The sequence below is a fragment of the Onychostoma macrolepis genome, chromosome 16 (genome assembly GCF_012432095.1).
Source record: "Onychostoma macrolepis isolate SWU-2019 chromosome 16, ASM1243209v1, whole genome shotgun sequence".
Taxonomy (NCBI): domain Eukaryota; kingdom Metazoa; phylum Chordata; class Actinopteri; order Cypriniformes; family Cyprinidae; genus Onychostoma; species Onychostoma macrolepis.
This window is the reverse complement of record NC_081170.1, coordinates 35,067,066-35,080,595: the sequence shown is the minus strand read 5'-3', so window position 1 is coordinate 35,080,595 and position 13,530 is coordinate 35,067,066. Positions and strand designations below refer to the sequence as shown.

Sequence of the window (13,530 nt, the reverse complement as noted above, 5' to 3'; positions counted from 1 at the left end):
AGATAATAATCTAAGTGTCTAACATGTACAGTGGCTACAGTGTAAAATCCCTTAAAATATTGCCTGCAACTGGTCTGCACTCTTGCATATTTAAACAGAAACTCTATAAGTGCCCAAATAATACATTCAGCTGGTTGTCAATCACAGATATATACACAAAAAAACAATCAGGTTAAATATAAATCTTTTATGGATTTTCAATAAAACTTTACAATGACGTTTTGATTTGAAAGTGATTATATCATAAGAAATCAAAATTCTTATTTCTTGAGATATGAGGTTGATTTATAATAAAACAGAGACTGAGCTGCTCCCTTGTCTGTCTGCTACTCATGCTGCAGTAAATACAGTTCATAAAAGGGAATTACATCACTAGCTAGCATAGTCACAGAGTTTGCCCTGACAGAAAAAGCTAGTTTCATGTGTGTTTCACATATTTCACATGTGAAGGGAAAACACGTGCCTCACCTGCACAACTGGGATTTAAACCTGATGAACAAGATAAGCAACATATTTAGACTAACAGATTGTAGATCGGTTTTATACATAGGATGAGAATTAATTTAAGTGTAGGCTTACTTACATTCTGATTAAAAGAACTCTGCACTAACTTCCGGTGTTTGAATGTTGGCCATTTTTCTCTGCAGGTGTTGATATGGCAACGAGTAAACCAATGAGGTTCCGCCATACTAGCATGTCTGGAAACTTTTAAACCATGTTCTAAATTGCAATTATAGTAATAGCTTACTCTTAAAAATAAAAGTAAGCACTGTATAGCTCAGCAGAATGCTAGTATACAGATCTGAATATAGCCACCCTTTTTCAGCTCAGCCAATCAAAATAATTACAGAAATACAAAATGATCCCCTCCTCCTTTAAAGGTAGGGTAGGCGTTTTTGGAGAGGCTAGCAGTAGCAAGTGTTGGAAAGCACTCTTATCAGAATGTTTTATTTTTTATGTTGGGCATGTGTATGTTTTTTGTTTTTTGTTTTGTTTTTTTCCTCCCTTGTTAAAGACTGTTAAATTATTAAGCAGCATGTCATGAAGTTTTTTGTTTTTTTTTCTTTGTAGTTTAAGTAGTGACCACTGGGAGGTGCTGTTGGTATATATATATATATATATATATATATATATATATATATAATTTTTCTTTGTCTTTCCCTGACTTGGTGTAGATTGAAAGTGAAAGTAAAGAATTTCGTTCTGACAGAAAATAGCTCTGAGTCTTTATTTTGAATCAACAGCACGCTAGCTTTGAAAGCATAGGATCCCACCCTGCCTGCATAATCACTCTCCAAAGCCACGCCTCCTCCGAAACACATGACCGCGCGCAGGCAGAGCGGAGGCTAACCAGCCACACGATGAGAGCGCTGCCAGATTAGCTCATGTCAAAACATTTCAGTACAAAGCCTATAGTATTACAATAATACTGCTGTTCATTCTTGCTCGGCATAATGAACGCGCTGATGATGTATCATGTCTGCTTGAACAGGCTGTGCAGAGGTATGCAAATACAGACGTTGACAAGCAGGTAGGACAGCCTCTCATAATCCTTGGACCGAGAGATATGATTGGACGAATATTTTATGGTCCTACACATTTCCTGAACATACAAATATATAAATATTTGACCCCAATAATCATGAAATAAAATGTATAAAGATAATGAATACTCCATGTATGCATTAATTAGCTACTTTCCGGCAGAAGTTTAATTTGATTTAATGGCTGGTGGCGAAAAATATAATTTGTGTGCAGTTCTTATTAAAGGCACCGTGCTGGTCATTTTTTAATGGCTAGGATTTATAGACAGTGGGTTGGTCCAGGATTAGCGGTACACTGTAAAATATTTTCATCATTATGTTTTAAGTTTTTCTTTTGAGTTTTCTGAGTTTTCATCTTTAGGCTATTGAAATAGAAAGTGGTTTAAAAGTGTAATCAGATGATCACTGCGGGCTTTACAGTACACCACCTTAACCTTAATTTAAAATGTAGGGCAGCAGTTACTGTCAGTTGGTTAACTTTTTACAGGGTAGATGTTTGGACCCTCCTCTCGCCAGGGGCCCATGGCTCTTACGCACAGCACAGGTGTGGGCTGTGATTGGCTGTTTGGGAGCGCTGCTCCAGACACTCGCTAAAGCGCACTGAGCGGAGACTCTGAGAACATCTGCATGAGCAATGGCACAGTTATCCTCAACCACACTGCATTAAAGCACTGAGAGAAGTTCTCCAGAAATGCACAGTCAGGATGCAGATCATGGATTCGGGATCGCGTTTATTGCGCTTCACTGATGCCGTATGATAGATTTGAAGAGATTCTGTGAGAGCGCGGCGCGCATTTGGAGAGGCACAGAGCCTGTTCGCGGCAGATTTTGGATAAGAGTCTCGGAGCCATGGCTTGCCTGCGCTGTGTGCCAACGAGGAGGAATCATTCCGCATCCATCTGTTCTGTGCTGTTCATTCTGCTTTTTATACTCGGATGCCAGCAGGTGAGCAAACACGCGCCTGTTTCGTCAATATCGCTTTGTATTGCAATGCAAATGATGCATGTTCTCTGTCTGTCCATGTAGAGATCTCACTGTGCATCTGCAACCCTTCAGGCTGGTCCTCATGTAAAGCATAAAGCTCTGCTGGAAACACTGCGGTTACCTCACAACACAGGTGGGAGCGTTACGGTTACCGGTCAGATGTGATTGACAGCTGTCAGTCACAGTTGCATTATATGAGCAGTTAATCGATATTGCATCATTAATTTAGATTTTCCTCCCAAAAATGAAAAGAATGCAACTCAGAAATACCTTTGTAAGAGAATGACTTTATTGCAGTTGCACAGTCTATATGGGATTTGGTCGGCATGGGGCGCTAGATATCCTAATTAATCGGAGCCCTATGACAAATGCACCTTAAAATACAAGCTCAAAACTGTTGTGTTGAGGTGATCAGGCCATTTAATAATAATAATAATGAATGCATTAATAATAAGAGTGCACTTTATTGTTTCTTGAGGTGACATTTAATACCTACAGTGTTAGCAAAACCTGACACCCATCCATGCATACACACACACACACACACACACACACACACACACACATGTATTTAGCTTTGTAAATGAGGATATAAAAATAAAAATAGCCATAAAAATAGCACCACAAATTTGTGTTTTTATATAAAGCTAATTATAATAATCCAATGGTTTGGTTACAGACTAATACAAAACCATCTCCTAAAAGAAGATTAAACTGAATTATATATAAAGAAAAAAAAAATGCATGTGTATTTCATATGAATCATTTGTTCCAGCCGAGGGTGTCCCCAGATGTCCCCAAAAGGAGGTTTTGTTTGTCGCTTCTGCGGACAATTTTGTACGCGCACACACACACACAGAGACAGAAGGAGGGGTGTGTAGCATAAAGATTGGCATGCACTGGGACTTAGTGAACAATGAACAAAGGCAGACACTTGAAGAAGCTCTCCATCAATCAGCCAAGCTTTACAAACAGTCTCTGTGTGCACTTACTGCCTTTATCCTGCGAAGAGTTTCTGCACTGTTTGGCATGAGCTTAGAGACTGGAGTAGCCAGATATAATTGTGTGTGTGTGTGTGTGTGAGAGAGTGAAAGACAATGAGAGAGAGTGAGAGCCATATCACGGCAGAGAGTTAAGAGTGTGTGTCATCAGTGTGTGTCTCACCCCACGGTCAGAGATCATAAATCTGTCCGCTCATGTCTGTAAAAGCATTTATAACTTGAGCCACCAGACCACCACAAGGATGAGAAGAGTGCGAGTGTACGTGGAGGTCAGAATCACACAACATTAAAACACGTCCCCTGACCTTCACCACATGAGCAGCATCTCCACGGACCTTCCTATAAATCATTTAAGCTTGCATTTGGTTGGGTACAGTTACTTATTTTATGCAATAACAGCAGTGCATTTTCTAGATATGGCCTTTTTATCCTGATGTGAATCATTAAATGATAAATGACTTTTTAATGTTCTCAGTTCATTCCCTTTAAGATCTGTGTTTGGACTATAGAAACTGCAGCCAGACATTTATATTTTGGTGTTGAAACAATTTTCACTTAGAAATTCCTAGTAAATTTCACAAATTATTACAAAGAAACGGCAAGTGACACACTTAAATGTGAATTTTTGAAGTAGGAAGACTAAAAAAGTTTTTTCTTGTACAACATGCTCCTATAATCTTTCTTTTTACAACATCGAAAAATCTTTTTAAGAGCATAGTTTTAAAAAGACTTTTTAAAGGTAACATGCATTTATTCAATATTAAACACTTCCTTCCCAGCTTATACTTTTAACCCTTTTCTAGGCTGATCTCCATTAAAAAAAGTGTAACATCGTGACTCTGTTTGTTTGAGTATATCAACCAACATTGACTCAATGGAGTGAGCTTCGAGCATGTTAGTGAAAGTTGAAAAAAAAAAGATGAGACGCAAATGCCATTCTTCTAGTTTGTTTACTTAAGAAAGGAAAAACCATCAGTGCACCTTGACAAGGCTTAACCACATCAACATCACCCACTTAGTATGAGCTTGACGTACTCCATTATGGGATTTACATCGTTGTAATCTTTCAAAATGAATACAACACATAATAAAAGTAGAGACGTGTTATTTTTACTTTTTGCTTTTAACATCACATATGCCATTCAGCAAAATGAAATCAAAAATACAAGAGAGAGGTACTATCTGTTTGTTGAACAATGGTAGACAGGAATGTTCAGCAAACTAATATTTAAAGTTATCTGGGAAAAAAAGTATTTGGTCACAATTTATATTAGGTAGCCTTAACCATTTGATACAATTTACTTATGTACATACATATTGTGCATTTAAAGTATCTGCGTTTAATTAACATGTGTAGTTACACTGTTAACTTTACCTCTAACCTTACCTCAAAAACTAACACTATAACCAGTGTTGGGGAAAGTTTTGCTTTACTCCCTAAAAAAGTAACTAATTACGTTACTTAGTTACTTTTTATGGAAAGTAATGTGTTACGTTTTGCGTTACTTTCGCGTTACTTTTTAAATATGAGCAGGGCTTGATTGTTTTTAACACAAGAAGTTCTATTCATAGCAAATGTAAAAGCCCTTTCACACCAAAAAGTGTAATGAATAAACCTCAGGCTGAAGGAAAAGTAAATTCACGTCTGTACAGTAGAACACAGGAGAAGAAGGTTCAACACTCTTCAGCAATAAAAAAAAAAAAACTATGAAGCACAATTGTTAGTTTATCTAAAGTCATTTTTGCTTATTAGTATGGTTGAACTGGATCATCAAAGGTCAGCAGCAAAGACATTAGTTAATAAAATGGGATTAGATACATTCGTGTTGTTTAACATATTTAATTATTGCAGGTTTGTGTCATATTCTGAGTTTGCATTTCACTGTTTTAATTAATTTTGATGAATACTAAATCAGTTTTTTTGCGAGTGGGATGAATTAATGCACATTCACATTTAGTCTAGAACTACAGTAACATCATGTTCACACAGCGCACTGTCAGTCAATAAATGGGAAAAAAGTAACTTGCTTTACTTTTTTGAAAAAGTAACTCAGATATTTTCTTGTAAAATAAAAAGTAATGTGTTACTTTACTAGTTACTTGAAATATTATTACGTAACTCGCGTTACTTGTAATGCGTTACCCCCAACACTGACTATAACCCTCATAAACCTTACCTTACCTTTAGTCCAATATATAACCATACCTCAAACTCATTAGCAGTAAATCTGGGAATTTTCCAAAATAACATGAAGTTGCACTGTAAATCCATAGTCTATTAATCCACTTAATATTAGTATAGTCAAGGCCACCTAATATAAATTGTGATGGCGTAAAGATTTTTATGCAGGTTAGATTTGATTAATTAGTTGCACACCTGGGGTCTGTTCTTCGTACGTTGCTAACTCAGTTAGCTGGATTTGATTATTGACGATTTGGTATGGATTGGTTGGTTCTTCAAAGACCCTTAAGAAACTTTAATTAATACTGTCACGTAACAAATCTGCTTCCAAGATAAAATTAAATGAATTGCTAAATACAACACTGAAATAAAAATGTAAAGCCTGTACAAATACTAGAAATCGTGAACTAACTGGGAATAATTTAAAAAATAAATAAATAAAAACAGTGCACATTTAATTTATCTATTGTAACATTTATGTAGTTTTGTTCGCTTGGCTGTTTTCTTATAAAGGTCCAGAAATTTGTCAAGATTTTCGTCAGGTGTCTTTTTTAATTATATGATGTCATTATGTCGCTGTCTTGCCACCAGCCAATCGCTGCATTGCGTGGTTTTGAGTATCGATACATCTGCCCTTTTCGGGGGAACACAAGAACGTGCACTAATCTTAGGCAACTTAATTCAGATATTTTAATCAAATCCACAAATTTGTTTGAAGAACCAAATCAGCCAGAGATCAGTTATCAGGATTAGAAGATCTGGGGCCAGTTTTACTAAACAGGGCAAATTAGCCCGAGAGCGCAATTCCAAAACAGCGCCAATGGCCATGGAAATTTCTGCAGGTGATTTACTAACAATGCGCAAAATAAAGAACACAGATTCAACATCTCATTTGCATATCGATCAACACAATATACCAAGAGCAGCGCAGATTAGCATAGTCGCAAATAAAGAATAAAGAAGCTACAGTATGTTGAAAAGAACCCGAGCCCAAAAAATAACACGGCTTGGCAAACTATAAATTCGAATAATGTGTTATCAAATAAATTAATACGTGTGGAAAAAAATCCTTTCCCTTCTACCACACGCTCTCTGTTCTCTGCGGTGCCTCCTCTAGAAACAATAATTGCAGCCATTTCAAGCGCAAATTAGTTTAAGACATGCTTTATTTGGGCATTAAATAATGGCGCAAATGCCAGTAATTTGACGAACGCAAACATTAGTAAATCTTATTGCGTGATTCATTTGAATACTCTCCTCCCATAACTTTTGCATCTGAAAGAGAAACTCTTACAAATACACATTCAATAAGATCAGGCGCAAAAATAACTGTGTCCACGTCTTTTCAGCGCAAATTTTTCACTGCGCGTCTTTAGTAAAACCTGACAGGACTATTTTAATGCCAAAAGATGGTTTACACTGGCGCAAGCTGTTAGTAAAACTGGCCCCTGGAATCTTTCAAATGATCTCAGATGTATAAAAGTGAGGTACGAAGAACAGACCCCTGAACAGAAATAATGCATTCAACTCCAGCTTTTAATGACCTCACTTTCACCTCTATGTAGAATATGAAATCGTGGCCCCATACGAGGTGGACCATCAAGGGCGTTACGTTTCCCATGCCGTGGACCACCATCACCGTAGGAAACGCTCCACAGAGGGTCAAGATCACGACCGCGCTGTGCACTTTAGGCTGCGTGGATTAGGACAGGACTTCCACCTGGACCTGCAGCCGTCACGTGACCTGATCGCCCCCAGCTTCACCGTACAAACCCTGGGCAGGAGCGGCACCAAGAGCCTGCAGCCTTTTCCTCAAGACCACCTCTGCTTCTACCATGGGGTGCTGAGGTCAGAGGTCAACTCATCCGTGGCCCTGTCGACATGTGCAGGGATGGTGAGTGGACTGATGGGTTATCCTGTTTCACAGCTGATTGTGGTCATTTGGGGAAGGAGTCATTGTCAGAGAGTCTTAATAACAAAACAAGTCTTAAGAGTTTATCCTTGTTTTAAAAACTATATCAGGGTTTCTCCATAGAGACAGAGCGACACGCGTCATAATCTGAAAACCACACCCACCATCCGCCCAACACTCTCCATTGACTTTGTATAGTGGGAAGCTGCCTCCCTGTCATTTCTGACTTTTAACAAAACAAGCTAAAAAACCCGGAACTACGTTTTCATAAGCTGTCGAGCCAAAAAACAAGTGTTTAAGGACACAAAAGTAGCCCACTGGCAGGAAACATTCATTATTTTAACCATGTCAAAGGATTATTTCACCACCTTTGTGAACCTGAGAGGAGGAGATATATTGAGAAACCTAATTTTATTGGTCTATGTCAGTGCCCCTTTTCCTTACCTTCCTTTTGTTTGAGAAATGATCCAACTGAATGGTCCAACGTGAAATACCCCGACATCTACAACTATTTTTGTCCTTAAACGCTCGTTTGGGGTCGACAACTTACAAAAACGTAGTTCTGGGTTTTTTAGCTTGTTTGCTGTGCACCTTGTCACATAGCAGCTTTTAGACATTGCTCTGTTTTTTGTTATAAGTCAGAAATGACAAGGAGGCAGCTTCCCACTATACAAAGTCAATGGAGAGCGTTGGATTGTTTTGTGGGCGTGGCCTAAATGCGCTCTGTCTCTATTGTGCTCCCTCTGAAATGTGGAAAATGTATACAGCACTAACCCCAAATTTATGTTATGCTGTTCAGATAGTTGATAATGATGGTGATAAAAATAGGCCAGAAAGAATGTATCTTCTCCTTAGAGAGAAAAAGACCCACAACCTCAAGCACTTTTTGGCAGGGACTGTAGAGCGATCGCTGTGCCATCATCAATGCACTGAATCACTTGTGTAGGCCTTCAAACCGCTGTATTCATCCGTCTAGTGTACTCATCATCCCATCTGTTTGTTTTCTCCATGGATTAATGTTCAGTGTGCAGAGAAACCTCAACCCTCCAGAGTGCTTTTGTTGTTTTGGCTCCCAGTTGGCGCTGCAGGAGCAAAGTGACTCTGCTGCAGTTCTCATGACTTTACCCTGACTGGACTGACATAAAGTGCCCTGTCCCATCAATAGAGCCCGTCTAAAAGCCCAGCATTCAAATCCCCTTAAACCAGTGACTCAATAACCCACATAAATTTAGGTCAGGGGAGGTTTTACTTGAGAACAGAGCCCCCTTTTATTAGTCAGATCGGCATTTGGAGGATCTGTACTCGTCCTCAGTGGAAACAAACACATATTGTACTCACTTAAGCTTTAATACATGATGTTTATTTGTAAACAGTTTGTTTTGAAAAGGAGTTCCAGAGCAACACTGAAAGATTACAACGAGCTCTTCAAGAATCTATAAATACTCTATTGCTGCGTCCCAATTCACATGCTATCCATCCTAAATAGTATTTGAAATTAGAATTAGTGTGTCACAAATCATAGTATGTTGAAATGAATATCCAAAGGTACCCGGATGGTTTACTATTTCCTGTGGGAATTTGAAATGCAGAATCCGCGCAATGACTAATATTGCCCACAACCTATTGCACATTGGACAAGGATTTGATCAAGAACTACAAACACGAATAAAAAGTGTTAAATACTACAAACATAGCAGACACGTGGGGCTGACGGACAGGTAGAGAAAGGGGTTTGAGTGTTTAATAGTCAATATCGAACATGATGAAAAAATATTTATTTAATGTTATCCTCATTATATTTCATCGCAACACTGAGACCATTTATAAATATATACGTTTGTTCATTAACTTTTAAATGCATTATTATGCAAACATATGAAGTGAGTTCTCGGCAAGAAAGACCTGCGACTGGCAGATCAATGCACCTCTTCATTTCTCTCCAATACGGCAGGAAATTAAATGAAATGGATGATGTTAACTGTGACAAAATGATTGACAAGGCACTTTAAGTGGTGACAAGATGCTCGTAACTATGCGACAAAGCGTCTGTTAAAGACGTAATTATAACAAAGTATTGTGTCCCAAAGCTTCCCTACCCTTACAAAAATAAATGTATTCAAGTGTGCTATTAGTATACTTCTTTTAAACTAAAATAGGAAAGTATACTTTTAGTCTACTTTTTCTGTACTTCTCAGAAATATACTTAAAATTACATTTAAGTATGCTTAACCTATACTTACAAAACATCTAAATATACAGTTTTTGAGCTATACTTGTGCTCCTAGAATCCGTGTTTTCATTGTTATACGGTAGGGGGCGCTAGTACACATCTTCTGTACAGAATTTCAAAAAAAAACACAAGTGAAGAAGAAACCGAAACAACAGATGCTTCCACGTGCAATCTAACACGATCATCAGACATAAAACAGCATCAAAACTGTGTAACGTTACAGAATAAAATGTCACCAATGAAGAGGTAATAATGACTGTCAAGCTTCGGGGTGTTGATCGACTCCATCTACGTATTGATTATCATTCTGAATCCAATTCATAGTCTTTTTTCAGCTTTTTGTTCAAAATGTTGTTTCTTTCTTTCTTTCTTTTTTTTAAATTAATTTTTTTTATGGAACTTACCCACATTCAAGCGTTTAAAAAAAGAATGCATGAAGCTAAGCATGTTTTTGTTTACAAGCAGATAATCTGTTCTTTTTGATGTTTTGTATGTTCAGATATTCATACAACAAAATATATACAATTTAATACCTAATAGGGACATAGTAGTATACTTAAAGAAAGAGAACGATGTGCGCCAAATGAGTCGCTGTAGAAACCAAATATTTCAATGGTTGCGGACGAAATAACTCAAATCGAGAGCCAACGCAATGACATGTGAAATAACACGTCCTCATGTATTAAAGAAGAGTGGCTTGATTAAGTGCTGGAAATAGCGGATGATGGGTACAGAATGGTAACGTTAACAAAACTCTGAGACATTTACAGTCACACACAGGTGTATTGTGCAAGCTGTACTTCATAGGGATGTTTAGATAGGTATATAAGAATTCACGTTCACGTTTAAAAGAATAAATAAATAACTTACAGATCTCAGTTTAAATGCTTCAGTTGTTTTGATATTATATTATGTTAGGCCTATATTATAAACCTAATAAATAATTAACCTTGTTTTTTAATGGAGTCACTTATGCTCATCAAGGCTGTATTTATTTGATCAAAATACAGAGAAAAAACAACAACAAAAAAACAGTAATATTGTGAACTCTTAGGCTATTGTGATTTCTAATATTGGTTTTCTATTTTAATATATTTTAAAATATAGTGTATTCCTCTAAAGTAAAGCTGAATTTTCAGCATCATTACTCCACTCTTCAGTGTCACATGATCCTTCAGAAATCATTCTAATATGCTGATTTATTATCAGTGTTGAAACTGTTGTACTGCTTAATATCTTCTTGGAATCTTTTTTCTTTGATTTGGCTAATAAAAAGTTAAAAAGAACAGCATTAATTAAAAATATAAATATTTTCTAACAATGTAAGTCTTTACTATCACTTTTTATCCATTGAACACATCCTTGCTGAATAAAAGTATTAATTAAAAAAATAATAATAATTACTGACCCCAAACTTTTGAATAGTAGTGTATATTGTAACACAAAATGTATATTTTGAATAAACAAAATGATCTTTTTAACTTTTTATTTCTCAAAGAATCCTGAAAAATATCACAGGTCCCAAAAAATATTAAGCAGCACAACTTTTTCCAACATTGATTATAAATTAGCATATTAGAATGATTTCTGAAGGATCATGTGACACTGAAAATTCAGCTTTGCTTCACAAGAATAAATTATATTTTAAAGTAGGCCTATATTCGGATATAAAACTTTTGTTTTAAATTGCAGTAATATTTCCCAATATTACTTTGTGAAATAATATTCAGTATTTTTTTAATCAAATAGATACATCCTTCATGAGCCTAAGAAACTTCTTTAAAAAAATTGACTGATCCAAAACTTTTGAACGGCAGTGTATTGTACTGTAAAAATGTTTTCTCAGATAACCTAAAATGTACATCATTTAGTTACATCAAGGGTCAAATAAAATATAAATAGCACATTAAAGTTAAAAGTGTGTGATGTACAGGTCTGGCATAAAGAATGTTTTTGCTCAGGTGGCGAAATGTCCGCCCAATAAAGAAAAGTTTTGCTCAGCAAGAAAAATCATTAGAGGGAACATTGGTCACAACAGTATGTCAAATGGAGATTTACAGCATTAACAGTACGACATCACACCTGGTGTGAATGAAGTTGGTGTTAAATCTAAGAACTATATACAGTACATTGAGAAAGAAGTCTTAGCAAGCAGTGAACTCATTCTGAACAGGGTCCGAATCAGATTTTTTACTCAGAGTTAATCTTATGGCTGTTAATTTCCCAATGGCTTTTAACCTCTATGTGATTGTCAGCCTTTAAACGGAGGCAGCTCAAATCTTACTGTCATTGTAAATGTACTGGGTCTATAACTAGCTGAAATATTTGTTGGAAGTGTAATGTTGTAGACTATCACACTGTCTCCAGCTGGATGTGATTAGCAGCGGTGCAGAGTCATTAGTTAACTCCGTCTCTCCTAATGTGTCCAGTAAAGCCTGTGTATAAATTCACTTTGAATGGCGGAGCCCGGCTTGGCAGATCACCACTGGAGGTTGGCAGGGCTTTGATGAGAGTCAGAGTTTGTCATAAAAGGTCCCAAATGTGAGTTTAAAGGCATGAGGACTGGACTATTGAGGCCCCAGTGATTTCAAGCTGACGGCTTTATACAAAACGCTACAATAGCTGTCTTTAGTGGTGGCACATGGGATGCCAATTAGAAGGGTCATTGGAAATGGCAGTCTGGGTTGAAACGGGTGCCATGCCATGGAAACTCTGTGCTGAAAGTCTTTCTGAAGTGACGCCAGTCTGCAATAACAGACTAATTGTGAGTGATGTCAGTCATTAGCTGAAGTCATAAATCTACATTTGGACACCCAACCTCCAACACGTCTGACACAACACTGTGGATAACACATCTTAAATAAGGAAAACATTAATACTTACTTAGGGGAAGGTTTTAAAAGCAGCATATAATCAAAATGTTCCTGGTCTGATTGTTAAAGGAACCTACAAATCCTTCATCATTTACTCACCAAACTTTTCTTTATTCTGCAGAACACGAAAGAAGATATTTAACGAGCATTTCAGCTGTCGATAGAATCAAAGTCAGTGGCGTCCAAAACTTTCAAGCACTAAGAAACAAAGAAAAGTAGCGTAAACATAACCAATACAACTCCATTCAGGTATGGAATGGTCACTTTTCATAATCCAGTCAGTTTCTGATGAGAAAAATCCTTCCCTACATTCCTATTATGTTACATTATGGCATTTAAATGGGTTAATAATGCTGTTTCAAGTTGACTTTAAGGATTTAGAAGGGAAATACTCAAAGATATTTAATCTGAGAGTTGTTCACTGGGACATTAAGACAGTGCAGTCCAAAACTGGTCTAAACTGAGAGTTTGTAGTGTCTATTTTTGGTACAGGTCCTGTTATATTGGACTGATTTTGTTCACTCTTAATTAAAAACAAAAACAAACACTCAGACCCCAAGAAATCATGTTTGATTTCTGATCCCAAGCTGCTCCATAGCAGAATCTGGTGCATTGGTTCATCGTCTTTCACCAAATTTCCCATAATGCTTATGATTAAGCATTCATCATTAGGCTTTGAAAACCAAGCCATGCAACCCGCAGCAACTCTTCAGATCTCTTTTCCAAAATATATACATTATTATCCCTCATAAAACAATTCCCTGTTTCACTCTACAGGCTTTAAATGTGGCTTTGATGGACTGA

General features: G+C 36.9%; 1 protein-coding gene across 2 annotated transcripts in view; it reads left to right on the top strand.

Moving 5' to 3' along the window:
• Window positions 1–2,145: 2,145 nt before the first annotated feature.
• LOC131521809 (A disintegrin and metalloproteinase with thrombospondin motifs 16) overlaps window positions 2,146–13,530 on the top strand; it is an 80,777-nt gene continuing 69,392 nt past the window's right edge. For both annotated transcript variants that reach the window (XM_058746889.1, XM_058746888.1), the window contains exons 1-3: window positions 2,146–2,489; window positions 2,571–2,661; window positions 7,277–7,605. In XM_058746889.1, coding sequence (XP_058602872.1) covers window positions 2,394–2,489; window positions 2,571–2,661; window positions 7,277–7,605 — 516 coding nt within the window. In that variant the 5' untranslated portion in view covers window positions 2,146–2,393. The remainder of the gene's footprint in view (window positions 2,490–2,570; window positions 2,662–7,276; window positions 7,606–13,530) is intronic.